The 16950-nt window shown below is 40.4% G+C and overlaps 2 protein-coding genes across 7 annotated transcripts in view; one reads left to right on the top strand and one right to left on the bottom strand.

The window, feature by feature from the left end:
• USP8 (ubiquitin specific peptidase 8) overlaps positions 1-8031 on the top strand; it is a 77955-nt gene extending 69924 nt beyond the window's left edge. For 2 of the 6 annotated variants that reach the window (XM_033190132.1, XM_033190130.1), the window contains exons 14-19: positions 1238-1450; positions 2015-2225; positions 3798-4034; positions 5331-5473; positions 6859-6991; positions 7163-8031. In XM_033190132.1, the coding sequence (XP_033046023.1) occupies positions 1238-1450; positions 2015-2225; positions 3798-4034; positions 5331-5473; positions 6859-6991; positions 7163-7348 (1123 nt within the window). In that variant the 3' untranslated portion in view covers positions 7349-8031. The remainder of the gene's footprint in view (positions 1-1237; positions 1451-2014; positions 2226-3797; positions 4035-5330; positions 5474-6858; positions 6992-7162) is intronic. The other 4 variants (XM_033190127.1, XM_033190128.1, XM_033190131.1 and 1 more) reach the window with 3 other exon arrangements.
• A 1101-nt stretch (positions 8032-9132) lies between these two features.
• USP50 (ubiquitin specific peptidase 50) overlaps positions 9133-16950 on the bottom strand; it is a 54394-nt gene continuing 46576 nt past the window's right edge. The window contains 1 exon segment of the mRNA XM_033190134.1: positions 9133-9411. Within this exon segment, the coding sequence (XP_033046025.1) occupies positions 9226-9411 (186 nt within the window). The 3' untranslated portion in view covers positions 9133-9225.

The following is a 16950-nucleotide window of genomic DNA, read 5'->3' as shown; positions in this document are numbered from 1 at the left end:
ATATTACAGAGGTCTAGAGGGCATTCTCTGCCCCAGCACTGTCCAGCAGATCTTTCTGTGGTGATAGAAATGTTCTGTGTCTGTACTGTCCACTATGGTTTGTGGCTACTTTGAAACATGTTTAGTGCAACTAAGGAATTTTTTTTTTTTTTTTTTTTGAGATGGAATCTCACCCTGTCACCCAGGCTAAAGTACAGTGGCATGATCTCAGTTCACTGCAACCTCAGCCTCCTGAGTAGCTGGGACTACAGGCATCCACCACCATGCCCAGCTACTTTTTGTATTTTTAGTAGAGACAGGGTTTCACCATGTTGGCCAGGCTGGTCTCAAACTCCTGACCTCAGGTGATCTGCCCTCCTCGGCCTCCCAAAAGTGGTGGGATTATAGATGTGAGCCGTCACGCCCAGCTGGAACTGTATTTTTTGACTAGCTGTCCGTGGATAGTCAACACTCTAAAATTTAAGTAATAGTATCCAAATAACCTCTGCTTCCCTTGATATCTACTCCACGGTATTTTTTTTATTTATTTATTTTTTGAGAGAGAGTTTCACTCTTGTTGCCCAGGCTGGAGTGCGATGGCACTATCTCCAGCTCACCGCAAGCTCCGCCTCCCAGGTTCAAGCCATTCTCCTGCCTCAGGCTTCCGAGTAGCTGGGATTACAGGCATGTGCCACAACACCCGGCTAATTTTGTATTTTTAGCAGAGATGGGGTTTCTCCATGTTGGTCAGGGTGGTCTCGAATGCCCAACCTCAGGTGATCCGCTTACCTCGGCCCCTCAAAGTGCTGGGATTACAAGCATGAGCCACCACACCTGGCCACGGTTTTTTTTTTTTTTTTTTTTTTTAATTTTTCCTTGTTTGGCATTCTGGGTGAGTTCAAACATTTGATAATGCCAAACTTCCAAGGATCATTTAAAGGAGTTTAAAAGAGCCTTCTCTACTAGAGCTCCTAGTTCATGAGAAGCGAGATAATCTATCTCATGGTGTCTCTAAGAACCATGATCCACATTCAGAGGTTAAAGGTATGTGCTTCATGGGGAGACCTTAGTCATATGACTAATGTTAACCTAAATATCAAATGTCTTGGAAGGCCCAGCATCTTATGAGTTAACATATCAACTGTTTACAAGATGCCTGTGGTACAGGTGCTACAGTTGGCCACCATTTTTAGTATAGAACCCTAATTTCATATACTCAGCATTTTAAGACATCTTGTATCCTTTTTTTCTTCCTCAGGCCAACATGTTATCCTAAAGCTGAGATCTCAAGGCTTTCTGCTTCTCAGATTCGGAACCTCAATCCTGTTTTTGGAGGTTCTGGACCAGCTCTTACTGGACTTCGTAACTTAGGAAATACTTGTTATATGAACTCAATATTGCAGTGCCTATGTAATGCTCCACATTTGGCTGATTATTTCAACCGAAACTGTTATCAGGATGATATTAACAGGTAAATAAATGTCATACTTTTTGCATTGTAATCCTAAATAATGCTTTATAATGCTAAAGTATTAGAATGCTAAAAGGATGATCTAACTATATTTACTGTCTTAGTCCGTAGTTTTCTGCTGCTATAACAAAATACCTGAGACTAGGTAATTTGTAAAGTACAGAAATTTATTTTCTCTTAGTTCTTGACTGGGAAGGCCGTCATCTAGGTGCCGGCATCTGGTGAGCTTTTTTGCTGCATCCTCACATGGTAGAAGGTGAAAGCGCAAGAGGACAACCTCCTCCTGTCAAGCTCCTTAATAACGGCACCTAATCCTGTTCTCCTGGGAGGGGAGCCCTCATGGCCTTAGCACCTCTGTAAAGGCCCCATCTCTTCATCCTGTCAGATTGGCAACACCTGAATTTTGGAATCTTTGAAGTGAATCTGGTGGTAAACCTGTGAATAAGCAAGCATTTTGGTATAGGGCTACAGTATGTGAATAATTTCATGTTGACATCAAGAATCCACTGTACCTTGCTGAACTTTTAAACTTCCTATTGTCTTTTGTAACTTTTATTTGCACAGGTCAAATTTGTTGGGGCATAAAGGTGAAGTGGCAGAAGAATTTGGTATAATCATGAAAGCCCTGTGGACAGGACAGTATAGATATATCAGTCCAAAAGACTTTAAAATCACCATTGGGAAGATCAATGACCAGTTTGCAGGATACAGTCAGCAAGATTCACAAGAATTGCTTCTGTTCCTAATGGATGGTCTCCATGAAGATCTAAATAAAGTAAGAAATTTGATTTTTCTAAGTTGCAGAGACTCTTTAGGGTTGCTCAGTAGTGCTGTATTTTTATTATTTAATAGCAATTTAAAATTCTAGTTGGTGATAGCCCAGCGCTTGTTCACTCAAACAGTGGCTGTGGGAGAGAATTATGAAACACTGGTAAGTGCAGTGTTTGAAGCATGTATAGCTGGCATTTACTAGTTAGCAGTATTGCTGAGAAATTTGCAAATGTGTGTGGAGTTTGTGACCCACATGTATGTGAAAGTAAAATCATAAACAATCTTATAAAAGATGACAGTTTCAGCATTTTTACTGTATATTCATATAATTTCACATACATAATATGTATATGTTATTGTCCGTATCCTTACTCTTTTCTTTTTCCTAGTCCCTTGCTGAAAGTGGAACATGCCTTTATTCTTATACATCCTTCTAAAATAAGAATTACTCGGCTGTAGCCGGGCGAGGTGGCGGGCGCCTGTAGTCCCAGCTACTCGGGAGGCTGAGGCAGGAGAATGGCGTAAACCTGGGAGGCAGAGCTTGCAGTGAGCTGAGATCCAGCCACTGCACTCCAGTCCGGGCGACAGAGCGAGACTCCGCCTCAAAAGAAAAAAAAAAAAGAATTACTCGACTGGGCACAGTGGCTCATGCCTGTAATCCCAGCACTTTGGGAGGCCAAGGCTGGTGGATCACCTGAGGTCAGGAGTTTGAGACCAGCCTGGCCAACATGGCAAAACCTCATTTCTACTAAAAATACAAAAATTGGCTGGGCATGGTGGCATGCGCCTGTGTTCTATTCAGGAGGCTGAGTCAGGAGAATCGCTTGAACCTGGGAGGTGGAAGTTGCAGTGAGCCGAGATTGCAGTGACCACTGCACTCCAGCCTGGGTGACAGAGTGAGACTCTTTCTCAAAAAAAAAATCCATGTAACCAAATGAGTCATGTTACTAGTTATAAAGGCATGTATGTATACATCAATGACCACCCTCCATTTCTGTACTACAACTTCTTTTTAGCACTTTTTATCTCACATACTTTTGGGGTCACCATTCTTAACCACTGAACAGATATATATATATATACCTACACAAAAATATGTGTGTGTGTGTGTATATATATAGAAAAAATGAGGCTAGGGCAACAAAATTATATCCGTCCAGTTGTAGCCCTAGTTCCCAGCTATATATGAGATATCTTTTCTCAAAACTAAACTTTTTAGCTTTTTCTTTTTTTAGTAGAGATGGGGGTCACACTGTGTTGCACAAGCTGGTCTCAAACTCCTGGCCCCGAGCAGTCCTCCTGCCTTGGCCTCCCAGAATGCTGGGATTATAGGCGTGAACCACCACATCTGGCCCTTTTCAGCTTTTTAAATAAAAGTTTGGGAAATTTCAACAAGTCACATTCTTCTGATAAAGTGGGTTTTTTCGGTATTCTTGGCTAGAATTATTTTTTGCCACACTCAATGAGATCAGAACTCCTTTATGAGAACTACAGGTGTTTCTAAATCTGCAAAGTGTTTGTATTTAAATGTTGTCTTTGAGATATTAATATAGCGCTTAAATAATCTTATTTCCAGGCTGATAATCGGAAGAGATATAAAGAAGAAAATAATGAACATCTTGATGACTTTAAAGCTGCAGAACATGCCTGGCAGAAACACAAGCAGCTCAATGAGTCTATTATTGTTGCACTTTTTCAGGGTCAATTCAAATCTACAGTACAGTGCCTCACCTGTCACAAAAAGTCTAGGACATTTGAGGCCTTCATGTATTTGTCTCTGCCGCTAGCATCCACAAGTAAATGTACATTACAGGTAAGTTTAAGATAGAAAATGATGTATTGGATAAAAAGGCTGTTTTTATGGATATAGAGATGTATATTATTCAATTTATTTCTGGTCTTTACCCTTATAAACATTTTATCAGTAAAACTCGGCCAGGCGCAGTTGCTCACGCCTGTAATCCCAGCACTTTGGGAGGCCAAGGCGGGCGGATCACGAGGTCAGGAGATCAAGATCATCCTGGCTAACATGGTGAAACCCCGTCTCTACTAAAAATACAAAAAATTGGCTGGGCGCGGTGGCTCAAGCCTGTAATCCCAGCACTTTGGGAGGCCGAGACGGGCGGATCACGAGGTCAAGAGATCGAGACCATCCTGGCTAACACAGTGAAACCCCGTCTCTACTAAAAATACAAAAAAAACTAGCCGGGTGAGGTGGCGGGCGCCTGTAGTCCCAGCTACTCGGGAGGCTGAGGCAGGAGAATGGCGTAAACCCGGGAGGCGGAGCTTGCAGTGAGCTGAGATCCGGCCACTGCACTCCAGTCCGGGCGACAGAGCGAGACTCTGCCTCAAAAAAAAAAAAAAAATACAAAAAATTAGGCGTGTTGGTGGGCGCCTGTAGTCCCAGCTACTTGAGAGGCTGAGGCAGGAGAATGGCATGAACCTGGGAGGTGGAGCTTGCAGTGAGCCAAGATCGCACCACTGCACTCCAGCCTGGGCAACACAGCGAGACTCTGTCTTAAAAAAAAAAAAAAAATTATTGGCAAAACTCAATATAAATTCTGTTTTATAATTAGGCCTATGTAGATTAGAAAGAATTAGAAATTTCTTTTTTAAAGATACCTTTATTAAATATTCTTTCAGGATTGTTAATGTTTTTAAAAAGTTTTAAAAGTTAATTTGGAGAGTTGTCTGTTGACTAACTTAGGCATACTTTTCATAAGCATTTGCTTTACATGGGGATATCAAATAAATTCCTGTTTTCCATGTATCAACAATGTTTCTTATCTAAAAGCTTGTTGATACCTTTAGTTTTAAAGTACCTCCAGAATGTCATTTCTTCCAACAGGTTTTCCCTGATGGACCAGGTTAGGGACTTTCCTGGGTCCTATCACAACACACTGTAGGTAGCACTCACCACACACTGTGCTGTCATTGTTCACTTGTCTGTGCTCCTCACTAGATCACAAGCTTTGGGAAGGCAGGAACTCTTTTGTGTAGATTGGTGTTGAATCACTGGTGCCTGCAGAATGACTAACTAAATAGGTGCTCTCTTACAGTATTGAAGAAACGAATTAACGAGTATCTGCTACTTGTTTTTTTCTGCCAGGATTGCCTTAGATTATTTTCCAAAGAAGAAAAACTCACAGATAACAACAGATTTTACTGCAGTCATTGCAGAGCTCGACGGGATTCTCTAAAAAAGATAGAAATCTGGAAGTTACCACCTGTACTTTTAGTGCATCTGAAACGGTAAAGGGGAAAGTTTTTCTTCCTGTTCAGTGAAATTAAATGAAGGAATTTTAAGTCCTGTGTGTTTATACTTCTTGTACTGCCTGCCATGGGTACATAACAAAGGACAATTATCTGGTTACAGTAGATCTAGGGAAATAAAGCAGAAATGAGACTGTTAGTTCACCTCAGTGTTGTCAGTACCAGAGCAAAATGACAATACCACCATGTCATGTAATTCCCTATGACTCAGTTTCTATAAAATAAATTATTGCATTTCAGATATAATTTTAAATTACAAAGCATCAAGTGAAAATGTATAAAAATGTTACAGTTACAGTATAATTCAAACGCAAATTAGCACATGAAATGTAACATTCAAACAGCAGACTAAAGCGTAACAGACTTAGTTATGTTAAATGAAATTTATAATTTTTAAAGTATTTTAACAATAAAATATGTTAATGATGCCATTAAGTGCAGAGATAATTTTGTCCAGATTTTTCCAATTGATGGAACAGATCTAGTCCTATAATAGAAGGAATAATGACAAGAGTTCTAAAACACAAACCAGATCTTTTGCTGATTCTTTGGTCTTCACATAATCCATGTAACTCGAGAACTTTGAGTTTTTTTGAAAAACAAAGGAAGTTGCACTTTATTGAGAGCTGTAATTTTTGTCAAAAAAAGCATTTCTGTTAAAAATGTGTTATCTTGTATTGAGATTCTTAGTTCCTTATGTTAATTTCAACATTTACATGTTCAGATTTCTCTTGTGTAAATTTTTCTAACAAAAGCTAGTTTTTTCCATTGTCCTATTTGAGGATTGTGGAAGTATAAACATGCTGTAAGTGATTACACGTTTGTTAAAATTTTTAATGTTGAAAAGTTAGAAAATTCTGAAATAACCATATTACACCAACTAAAATATCATTGTTTTAATGTTTAAAGGAGCAGAATATGCCAGAATAATGGATTGAATGGCATTATTTTAGTCAGTAGTCTCCCTACTGTCAATTCCTGGCTGTAGTTTCCTCTGAAGTACAAGCTTGACTCAAGAGCAGCTCTCATTCTTTCTTTCGTGGTGATCAGCATTATAAACATGTAGGTCTTACCTTCGTAGAAGACTCATGTAGCAGTTGTAACTGGACCAGAGTATAGTCCTACCTCTACCATTCTTGCTGTTTGACCTTAGGCACATCATTAAATATCCTTGTGCCTGTTTTCTTGTTTGTAAAATGGAAATGAAGCCAGATGTCTTTAACAGGTTCCTCTACTACTAAAATTCCAAGTCTTTGTATTTGAAATGGATTTTATGGTCGTGGCTAAAAATCTGGATGTTAATGAATGAGGATTCATCCCGGTATCTTCCTCTGTCAGTGTAATTGTAATGTTTTGTTCTGCAGTTTTTCCTACGATGGCAGGTGGAAACAAAAATTACAGACATCTGTGGACTTCCCGTTAGAAAACCTTGACTTGTCACAGTATGTTATTGGTCCAAAGAACAATTTGAAGAAATATAATTTGTTTTCTGTTTCAGTAAGTATCTCTTTGAACTGAAGACTTTTTGTTTCAAAGCAAGTTCAAAAAAAAAAAAGTTTCAAGTGGTTCCTACCTCATGGAAGAATAAGAATAACATAAAGCTTTGCAACTATTGGCATATTTTAAACAATTTAAATTGAATTGATTTTTCTATCTTGTTTGGCACAGAATCACTACGGCGGACTGGATGGAGGCCACTACACAGCCTATTGTAAAAATGCAGCAAGACAACGGTGGTTTAAGTTTGATGATCATGAAGTTTCTGATATCTCCGTTTCTTCTGTGAAATCTTCAGCAGCTTATATCCTCTTTTATACTTCACTGGGACCACGAGTAACTGATGTAGCCACATAAGGAGACATAGGTTATAAACTAGTTATCTTTTAAAAGGCTCAGCAACACAACTCTTGAAATGCTTATCAAGATAATGGTAGCTATAGCTGACCGATTAGAGGAATTCTAGGACAGTGGGAGCTGTGTTACTAGCAGTATGTAATTCCGGTCAGTGCTGACAAATAACATTTAACAAGTATTGCAGTAAGCATCACTTACAGGTACCATTTATTTCAAAACAACTTTTTTAGTCTGCTCCAAAGTTAAAATAATTAACTAGCTAAGCATTATTATTCTACTGGTCTAAAAACCATTGTATCTTTTTCCTTTTCACTGTTACGGCCTTTTCACATTTCTAAATCCCATCTTGATATACTATGAATACTCTAGAATGATGTAAAGCAGATAGGAATGTATGTGTACATATTTATTGCATACTTGCACATCAGATCGATGTACATAGTTTAACACGTCCTTTTGTGAAACCTAGAACTCAGAGGATTGCTTTTTTTCTTTCAGCCTATTTTGAGTAACTTCAGTGCTTTCTTAGGGAAATGACAGGGCAAAGCGATTTTTCTGTTGGCTTTGGGCTGTATTTGTGCACTAAATCTTTATTCTAAAAAAATAAAATGGAAACTTTAATTTTTTTAAAATGAAAATTTCATTTACAGCTACATTAAAATCTTAATGAGAAAAATAATTTACAACCCTGTGGGTGTTCTGTCTTTAATATTGTATTACCAAATATGGGACAGTAAAACCATAGATTTTATATACACACGTGCTCTATAACAACACCCAGAATCATTCTTTCAAGACTAGTATTCTCATATATTGAGAATATTCATTATAAATATTAAAGTAAAAATGCTGGGAGTCAGGCATGATTGCAAAGTGAACTGCATTGTAAATGACATCTTTACAGAGTGATGTATTAAGAGGGTTAAAGGAGCTTATAACTTATTTAACCGAGGGACTCAGTTGCTACCTATGTAGTCAGTAAAACACTCCATACAAAAATAAGATTCTAAAAGTGCTTCAGAAAGATAGATACCACCATTAGCAGGCTCTCAGAAGATGAAAGGATCGGGTTCAAATTGTGAAGCTGACAACTTTTCATGTTTTTCAGTTAGTCTAAGAGACCACTTCTTGGCTAAATTATTGTATCAGATATATTCAAATCATATTCTTAAACTCACAGAGCCATTTGAAAAAAATTATTTTTGTTTAGCTTCATGAGTATCTTTGGAAAATAATTTGTTGAATATATATATAATTAAGAGATATTTTCTGGGCCGGGCGCGGTGGCTCAAGCCTGTAATCCCAGCACTTTGGGAGGCCGAGACGGGCGGATCACGAGGTCAGGAGATCAAGACCATCCTGGCTAACACAGTGAAACCCCCTCTCTACTAAAAATACAAAAACTAGCCGGGCGAGTTGGTGGGCGCCTGTAGTCCCAGCTACTCGGGAGGCTGAGGCAGGAGAATGGCGTAAACCCGGGAGGCGGAGTTTGCAGTGAGCTGAGATCTGGCCACTGCACTCCAGTCCGGGCCACAGAGCAAGACTCCGCCTCAAAAAAAAAAAAAAAAAAAAAAAAAGAGGTATTTTCTGATAAACGCCGAATTTTGAAACCTGAACTCACTATATAATCTGCAGTGTTTTGAAGGCGTCCATCCATTAGCACTGTATTATATTCACACTGCCTTTTTAAGTGAACCAGGACCCATCTTCTGGATGACAGACTTATCTTAAGATAAAAGGTTGTATAACATGCCCACAAGGCATAAAAATGTTAATAATGCAAGTAAGTTCTACGAGTTTAATGACCAAGCAAAATTCCACCACCAGATGCTGATTGCTTGTTTTGCAGTGTTCAGGAAACACCATTTTTCTGGCTCTTAATGCTTTTGTATTGGTATGGAAAAGGGCTGGCAGCTATAGAACAGGAGATATGCCGTAGCATTTTGAACCGAAGTATCTGGAATCTCACTGACTCGTGTGTCATCAAAGCTATACCAGGCCTGGGTGAATGAATTTTTGCAGAAAGCAGTGTAGTGGCCACCATCCAAATCACCAAAGTGGTTCTATGGGAGAAAGGAATGTCAAACTTAGTATTCACATACAAACACTATACTACTGGAACAGAAATGTATAGGGCCAAGAAATGCTTTTTAAATTGTCCCTTATACCAAATTAAAAGTGATAATTTTGTCGTTAAATCATGCATATAGCCCGGCTGCTATATTGCTTCTCATTTCATTGTAACTGCTTATATGTTGTGCCCATTGACTATCATCTGTGAATAAAGACAATATTTGGCAGCATCTGATTAATGTTTATCAGTGAATATTTAGTTAGCACTTACTAAACATCAACTATTAAGCATTAAAGGAAATTTTACAATAAGATAATTCAGGCCGGGCACAGTGGCTCACACCTGTAATCCCAACACTCTGGGAGGCTGAGGCAGGCAGATTGCTTTAGTCCAGGAGTTCAAGACCAGCCAGGGCAACATAGCGAGACCCCCCCCACCCCAACATCTTTAAAAAAAAAAAAAAAAAAAGGCTGGACGCCGTGACTCAAGCCTGTAATCCCAGCACTTTGGGAGGCCGAGACAGGTGGATCACGAGGTCAGGAGATCGAGACCATCCTGGCTAACACGGTGAAACCCCGTCTCTACTAAAAAAAAAATACAAAAAACTAGCCAGGTGAGGTGGCAGGCGCCTGTAGTCCCAGCTACTCGGGAGGCTGAGGCAGGAGAATGGCGTAAACCCGGGAGGTGGAGCTTGCAGTGAGCTGAGATCTGGCCACTACACTCCAACCTGGGCAACAGAGCGAGACTCCGTCCCCCCGCAAAAAAAAAAGAAAAAAGAAAAAAAGATGAGCTAGGCATAGTGGTGCACACTTGTAGTCCCAGCTACTTGGGAGGTTGGGGTGGGAGGATCTCTTGAGCCTGGGAGGTCGAGGCTGCAATGCGCCGTGGTTGTACCACTGCACTCCAGCCTGGGTGACAGAGTGACACCCTGCCTTTAAAAAAGAAAAGAAAAGAAAAGAAAAAACCCTTACTTAAATGAACTTACAATTTTAAGGTTAGGATAAGCCACAGAAGAGACATTCAGTGTTAGAATAAGGATCTTAACTACATGCTGCTACGGCACAAATCGAGGGAGCTATGTAGCAGCAACCCCTCAATCACCTATAGAGCACAAAAAATAATGTGTCTCATGTTCCTTTTTCCATGTCTTTCCTAACCCGGTATTGTTTGGAACAAAGGCATTAGAGAGGTGTACTTCCAAGGAGGTGTTACAGTGTATGATAGGGGTCAGCAAACCACGGCCCATAGGTCAACTCCAGGCTGTTTTTGCAAGACCCATGCATTAGCAATGGGTTTTATATTTTTATATAGTTGGGGAAAAGATCCAAGTAATAATAGTGTTGTTACATGTGAAAATTATATGACATTCAAATATCAATGTCCTTAAAGTTTTACGGGAACACAGTCATGGTCGTTTGTTTATACTTTTCAGTGGCTGCTTTAATGATACAACAGTAAAACTGAATAGTTGCAGCCAATACCATATGGCTTATGAGGCCTAAACTATTTACTGTTTGGCCTTTAACAGAATAAGTTTGCTGACCTCTGGTGTAGAGGGAAGAAAATTGATTATTTGTTAACTTTTTTAATTTATTTTTTGAGATGGAGTCTCTCTCGCCCAGGCTGGAGTGCAGTGGCACAATCTCAGCTCACTGTAACCTCCGCCTCCCAGGTTCAAACGATTTTCCCGCCTCAGCCTTCCGAGTAGCTGGGACTACACGTGCGTGCCACCATGCCTGGCTAACTTTTTGTATTTTTAGTAGAGATGGGATTTCACCATGTTATTATCCAGGATGGTCTCAATCTCCTGACCTCGTGATCCTCCCACCTCGGCCTCCCAAAGTTATTTATTTTTAAGATGGAGTCTCACTCTGTTGCCCAAGCTGGAGTGCAGTGACATGATCTCAGCTCACCACAACCTCTGCTTCCTGGGTTCAAGCTATTCTTCTGCCCCAGCCTCCCAAGTAACTGGGACTGCAGGCATGCACCACCACACCCAGCTAATTTTTTGTTTTTTTAGTAGAGACGGGGTTTCGCCATGTTTGCCAGGCTGGTCTTGAACTCCTGACCTCAAGTGATCCACCTGCCTCCACTTCCCAAAGTGCTGGGATTACAGGCGTGAGCCACTGCACCCAGCCTATTTATTTTTAGAAACAGTTTCTCGCTATGTTGCCCAGGCTGTACATGAATTCCCAGGCACAAGCAATCCTCTCACCTCAGCCCCCCAAATAGTTGGGACTACAGGCATACATCACCATGTCCAGAATGAAAATGGATTTGTCTAGTTAATTTCAACTGTGAATTCGGGTGTAATAGTACATGGTGACCTTAGTGAAATTATTTAACCTTTCTGAGCTTTAATTTCTCATCTATTAACATGACTTGTTTTGTATATCTGTTATCAAACATCTCATGTATTGAGAGCTAGTACACAGGAGTTATTTATTCAGTATTCCCTTCTACCTTCATCTTCCCCACCTCTCTCCTTACAGGTAATAGAAATATCCAAAATTCACATTTAAAAGATCAAGGTTCTACCGGGCATGGTGGCTCACGCCTGTAATCCCAGCACTTTGGGAGGCTGAGGCAGGCGGATCACTTGAGTTCAGGAGTCTGAGACTAGCCTGGCCTACATGGTGAAAACCCATCTCTTCTAAAAATATAAAAATTAGCTGGGCATGGTGGCGCGTGACTATAATCTCCGCCATTTGGGAGGCTGAGGCAGGAGAATCGCTTGAATGTGGGAGATGGAGGTTGCAGTGAGCTGAGATGGTGCCATTGCACTCCAGCCTGGGCGGAGCCCTAAAGAGGAAATTTAACAACAGTATGGTGTGTGGTTTATGCTTTGTGACTGCCTGAGCGTAGACACAGTCCCTGGTCTCTGTAACCAGTATGCTCGGGTTTTAAAGGTCACACCAGGACACTAGAGGTAAAGTCTTAGGCCCCCTACAAGGTGAGAAGTTGGATTGAGATCCACATACAAAGCCAGGACCTTTAAAGACATTCACCCTCAATGAAAGGATTAAAACAAAAATCCACCCTCTAGTACTTGTGTTAGCTTGGACTCACGGTACAGAGAATAAAAGTCATTCCTGGGAATTTGTCACCATAGACCCACCTTCTCACCAGTTTGGGATTCAAATTTATACTACTTGTGTGGTCTGAGAATCCTGTGAACTTAATATGAAAAGTATTTCTAGGGCAATTGCCAGAAGGAAACAGAATTTCTAGATTGTTGCATGTTAACTCAGACTGAATAGGATATCCACAGATGAAACCCCAATGAAGTTGGGATGACCATTCAAAGTAACAGAACATGCAAGGAGACAATTTATCATAAGAGTCCGAAGGCAGTAAGATTAAACCCCCATTTAATAAATGGTGCTGGGAAAATTAGCTGGCCATAAGTAGAAAGCTGAAACTGGATCCTTTCCTTACTCCTTATATGAAAATTAATTCAAGATGGATTAGAGACTTAAATGTTAGACCTAAAACCATAAAAACCCTAGAAGAAAACCTAGGTAATACCATTCAGGACATAAGCACGGGCAAGGACTTCATGTCTAAAACACCAAAAGCAACGGCAACAAAAGCTAAAATTGACAAATGGGATCTAATTAAACTAAAGAGCTTCTGCACAGCAAAAGAAACTACCATCAGAGTGAACAGGCAACCTACAGAATGGGAGAAAATTTTTGCAATCTACTCATCTGACAAAGGGCTAATATCCAGAACCTACAAAGAACTCAAACAAATTTACAAGAAAAAAACAACCCCATCAAAAAGTGGGCAAGGATATGAACAGACACTTCTCAAAAGAAGACATTCATACAGCCAACAGACACATGAAAAAATGCTCATCATCACTGGCCATCAGAGAAATGCAAATCAAAACCACAAGGAGATACCATCTCACACCAGTTAGAATGGCAATCATTAAAAAAATCAGGAAACAACAGGTGCTGGAGAGGATGTGGAGAAATAGGAACACTTTTACATTGTTGGTGGGACTGTAAACTAGTTCAACCATTGTGGAAAACAGTGTGGCAATTCCTCAAGGATCGAGAACTAGAAATACCATTTGACCCAGCCATCCCATTACTGGGGATATACCCAAAGGATTATAAGTCATGCTGCTATAAAGACACATGCACACGTATGTTTATTGCAGCACTGTTCACAATAGCAAAGACTTGGAATCAACCCAAATGTCCATCAGTGACAGACTGGATTAAGAAGATGTGGCACATAGACACCATGGAATACTATGCAGCCATAAAAAAAGAATGAGTTTGTGTCCTTTGTAGGGACATGGATGCAGCTGGAAACCATCATTCTCAGCAAACTATAGCAAGAACAGAAAACCAAACACCGCATGTTCTCACTCATAGGTGGGAACTGAACAATGAGATCACTTGGACACAGGAAGGGGAACATCACACACCAGGTCCTATTGTGGGGAGGGGGGAGGGATAGCATTAGGAGATGTACCTAATGTAAATGACGAGTTAATGGGTGCAGCACACCAACATGGCATATGTGTACATATGTAACAAACCTGCACATTGTGCACATGCACCCTAGAACTTAAAAGTATAATTAAAAAAAAAAAACCCCAAGGACTTTAGAAAATAGAATTATTAAGCAGAGGCTACAAATAAAGTATATTTAAAATTAAATAGAAGAAGGAAACAAACTTTAGAAACTTAAATAGAATTTTCAGAAATGAGAAGTACAACATAGCTGGCCGTCCATATTTATGGGCTCTGCATCTTCAGAATCAACTAATGTGATGGGAAAGATTTGAAAAAACAATCCCACAATAAAAATGATACAAATTTTAAAATACAGTGTAACAAATATTTACATAGTATTTATATTGCATTAGATATTATAAGTAATCCAGAGATGATTTAAAGTATATGGGAGGATGTGCATAGGTTACATGCAAATACTACTCCATGCCTGGCATGGTGGCTCACACCTGTAATCCCAACATTTTTGGGGGATGGAGGTGGGCAGACTGCTTGAGCCCAGGAGTTCTAGACCAGCCTGGGCAACATGGCAAAATCCTGTCTACACAAAGTACAAAAATTCACCAGGCATAGTGGCACGTGCCTATAGTCCAGCTACTTGGTAGGTTGAGGTGGGAGAATTCCCTGAGCCCAGAAGGTCGAGGCTACAGTAAGCCATGACTGAGCCACTGCTCTCCAGCCTGGCAACAGAATGAGACCTTGTCTCAACACCATAAAAGACACCATTTTATATAGGGCCCTTGAACATCTGTGGATTTTGGTAGTCAGAGGGATCCTGGAACCACCTCCCTACAGATACCAAGGTACAACTGTACTGGAAATTAACTTAATGAAGATATTAGGACAGAGAATTAGAGAATGAATAAACTATAAAATGAAGTTGGGTAAATTAGCAAGAATGGAGTAGTGATGGGAAATATGGGTTAAGAGGCATGAAAAATTGAATGAGAATATCCAGCATATGTCCTGTAGAAGTTCTAGGAGGAGAGAATCAAGAGTAGAGGAGCAAGGCAATATTAAAAGTGATAATGGCTGAAAATGATTAATAAGACATGAATCTTCACATTTAGGAAATGCAGTGAGCCAGGGATAAATAAAAATAATACAGCAGAACAACAGAGATAAAGAGAAAAAGCTTTAAAGTAACCAGAAAGAAAGTTTGCCCACAAGAATCTAATCTGCTGGTAGAAGTTCTCGATAGCAGCCATAGAAATCAGAGACAATACAGTAGCTTCAAAATAAGAGAAAAATAACTGTCCATCTAGAATTTGATTTCTAGTTATCATCCAAGAAGGAAAGTGAACTAAAGACTTTTCAAAGACTGAGAGACTTTAGGATAATAGACCCTCACTGAAAAGCCTACTGAAATATGTGTCACATGAATTTTTAAAATTGAATAAAGAAGGAAGAAGTGATACATAATAGACAGTGATTAACAAAAAAGACTGATGAAGATCTGGGCAAATATAACCCAATATGAACTGTAGAAAACCATGATAAATAATGTCTGCTTTAGAGGCATATTAAAAAATGAGTAAAAACCGGCTGGGCATGGTGGCTCACGCCTGTAATCCCAGCACTTTGGGAGGCCAAGGCAGGAGGATTGTTTGAGCCCAGGAGTTTGAGACCAGCCTGGGCAACATAGTGAGACCTGGTCTCTAAAAAAAAAAAAAAGTTAGCCATGCACAGTGGCATGCCTGTAGTCCCAGCTACTTGACAGGCAGACGCAGGAGGATCCCTTAAGCCCAGAGTTCAAAACTGTAGTGAGCTATGACTGATTCCCCTAGTGCACTCCAGTCTGGGCAACAGAGCAAGACCCTGTCTCAAAAACAAAAAATGCTGAAAACAATAGTTCAGTGATCAGAATTACAATGTTCTAAGAGCCTTCCATTTGTCTGGGAGCAGAGTATAAGGATCTTAATTAACTTTAGGCTTTAAGCATGGAAGCTGTAGTTTTTAGCATAATTACTAAAGAATCAAAATGAAATGTGTAACTTCCAAAGTTGTAGAGGGAAAATAAAGAAAGCTTTATCAATTTAGTAGCAGCAAGAACAACAGGGGAAAACAACACAGCAGAGGTCCCCAACCCCCCGGCCTGCCTGTCCCTGACCTGTTCTGGACCTGGCTGCACAGCAGGAGGTGAGCGGCAAACCTGCCTGAGCACCGCCTGCTATCTGGTCAGCTGCTGCACTAGAGTCTAACAGCAGCATGAACTCTATTGTGAACTGCGCATGTGAGGAATCTAGGTTGCGTGGTCCTTATGAGAATCTACTGCCTGATTTTCTGAGGTGGAACAGTTTAATCCCAAAACCATGCCCGCCCCGGCCCCCGTCCGTGGTAAAAAAACAAAACAAAACAAAACAAAAAAACAAACAAACAAAAAAAAACCCTGTCTGTTGAAAAATTGTCTTCGGCAAAAATCAGTCCCTGCTGCCAACAAGGTTGGGGACTGCCAAATTAGAAAAATAAGGCTAACATAAACACAAAAGAAGGTGATGACAAGTAAATCCGAATTTATTACTAGTTGAAATATATGGGATGTACTAAATTTACCAAATATTTACTGGATTTTAAAAATCCAGTTCTAGCCAAGCGCGGTGGCTCACGCCTGTAATCCCAGCACTTTGGGAGGCCGAGGCAGGCAGATCATGAGGTCAGGAGATCAAGTCTATCCTGGCCAACACAGTGAAACCTTGTTTCTACTAAAAATACAAAAAATTAGCCAGGCTTGGTGGAGGGCGCCTGTAGTCCCAGCTACTCAGGAGGCTGAGGCAGGAGAATGGCTGAACCCAGGAGGCGGAGCTTGCAGTGAGCCGAGATGCTGCCAGCCTGGGCAACAGAGGGAGACTCCATCTCAAAAAATAAAAATCCAGTTCTAGGCCAGGTGTGGTGGCTCATGGCTGTAATCCCAACACTTTGGGAGGACAAGGCGGGCAGATCACCTGAGGTCAGGAGTTCGAGACCACCCTGGCCAACATGGTGAAACCCTGTCT

This window comes from Trachypithecus francoisi, unplaced genomic scaffold (assembly GCF_009764315.1).
Source record: "Trachypithecus francoisi isolate TF-2019V2 unplaced genomic scaffold, Tfra_2.0 Lachesis_group3, whole genome shotgun sequence".
Lineage (NCBI taxonomy): Eukaryota > Metazoa > Chordata > Mammalia > Primates > Cercopithecidae > Trachypithecus > Trachypithecus francoisi.
Note: the sequence above shows the minus strand (reverse complement) of the source record. Positions and strands in the feature narration are given on the sequence as shown.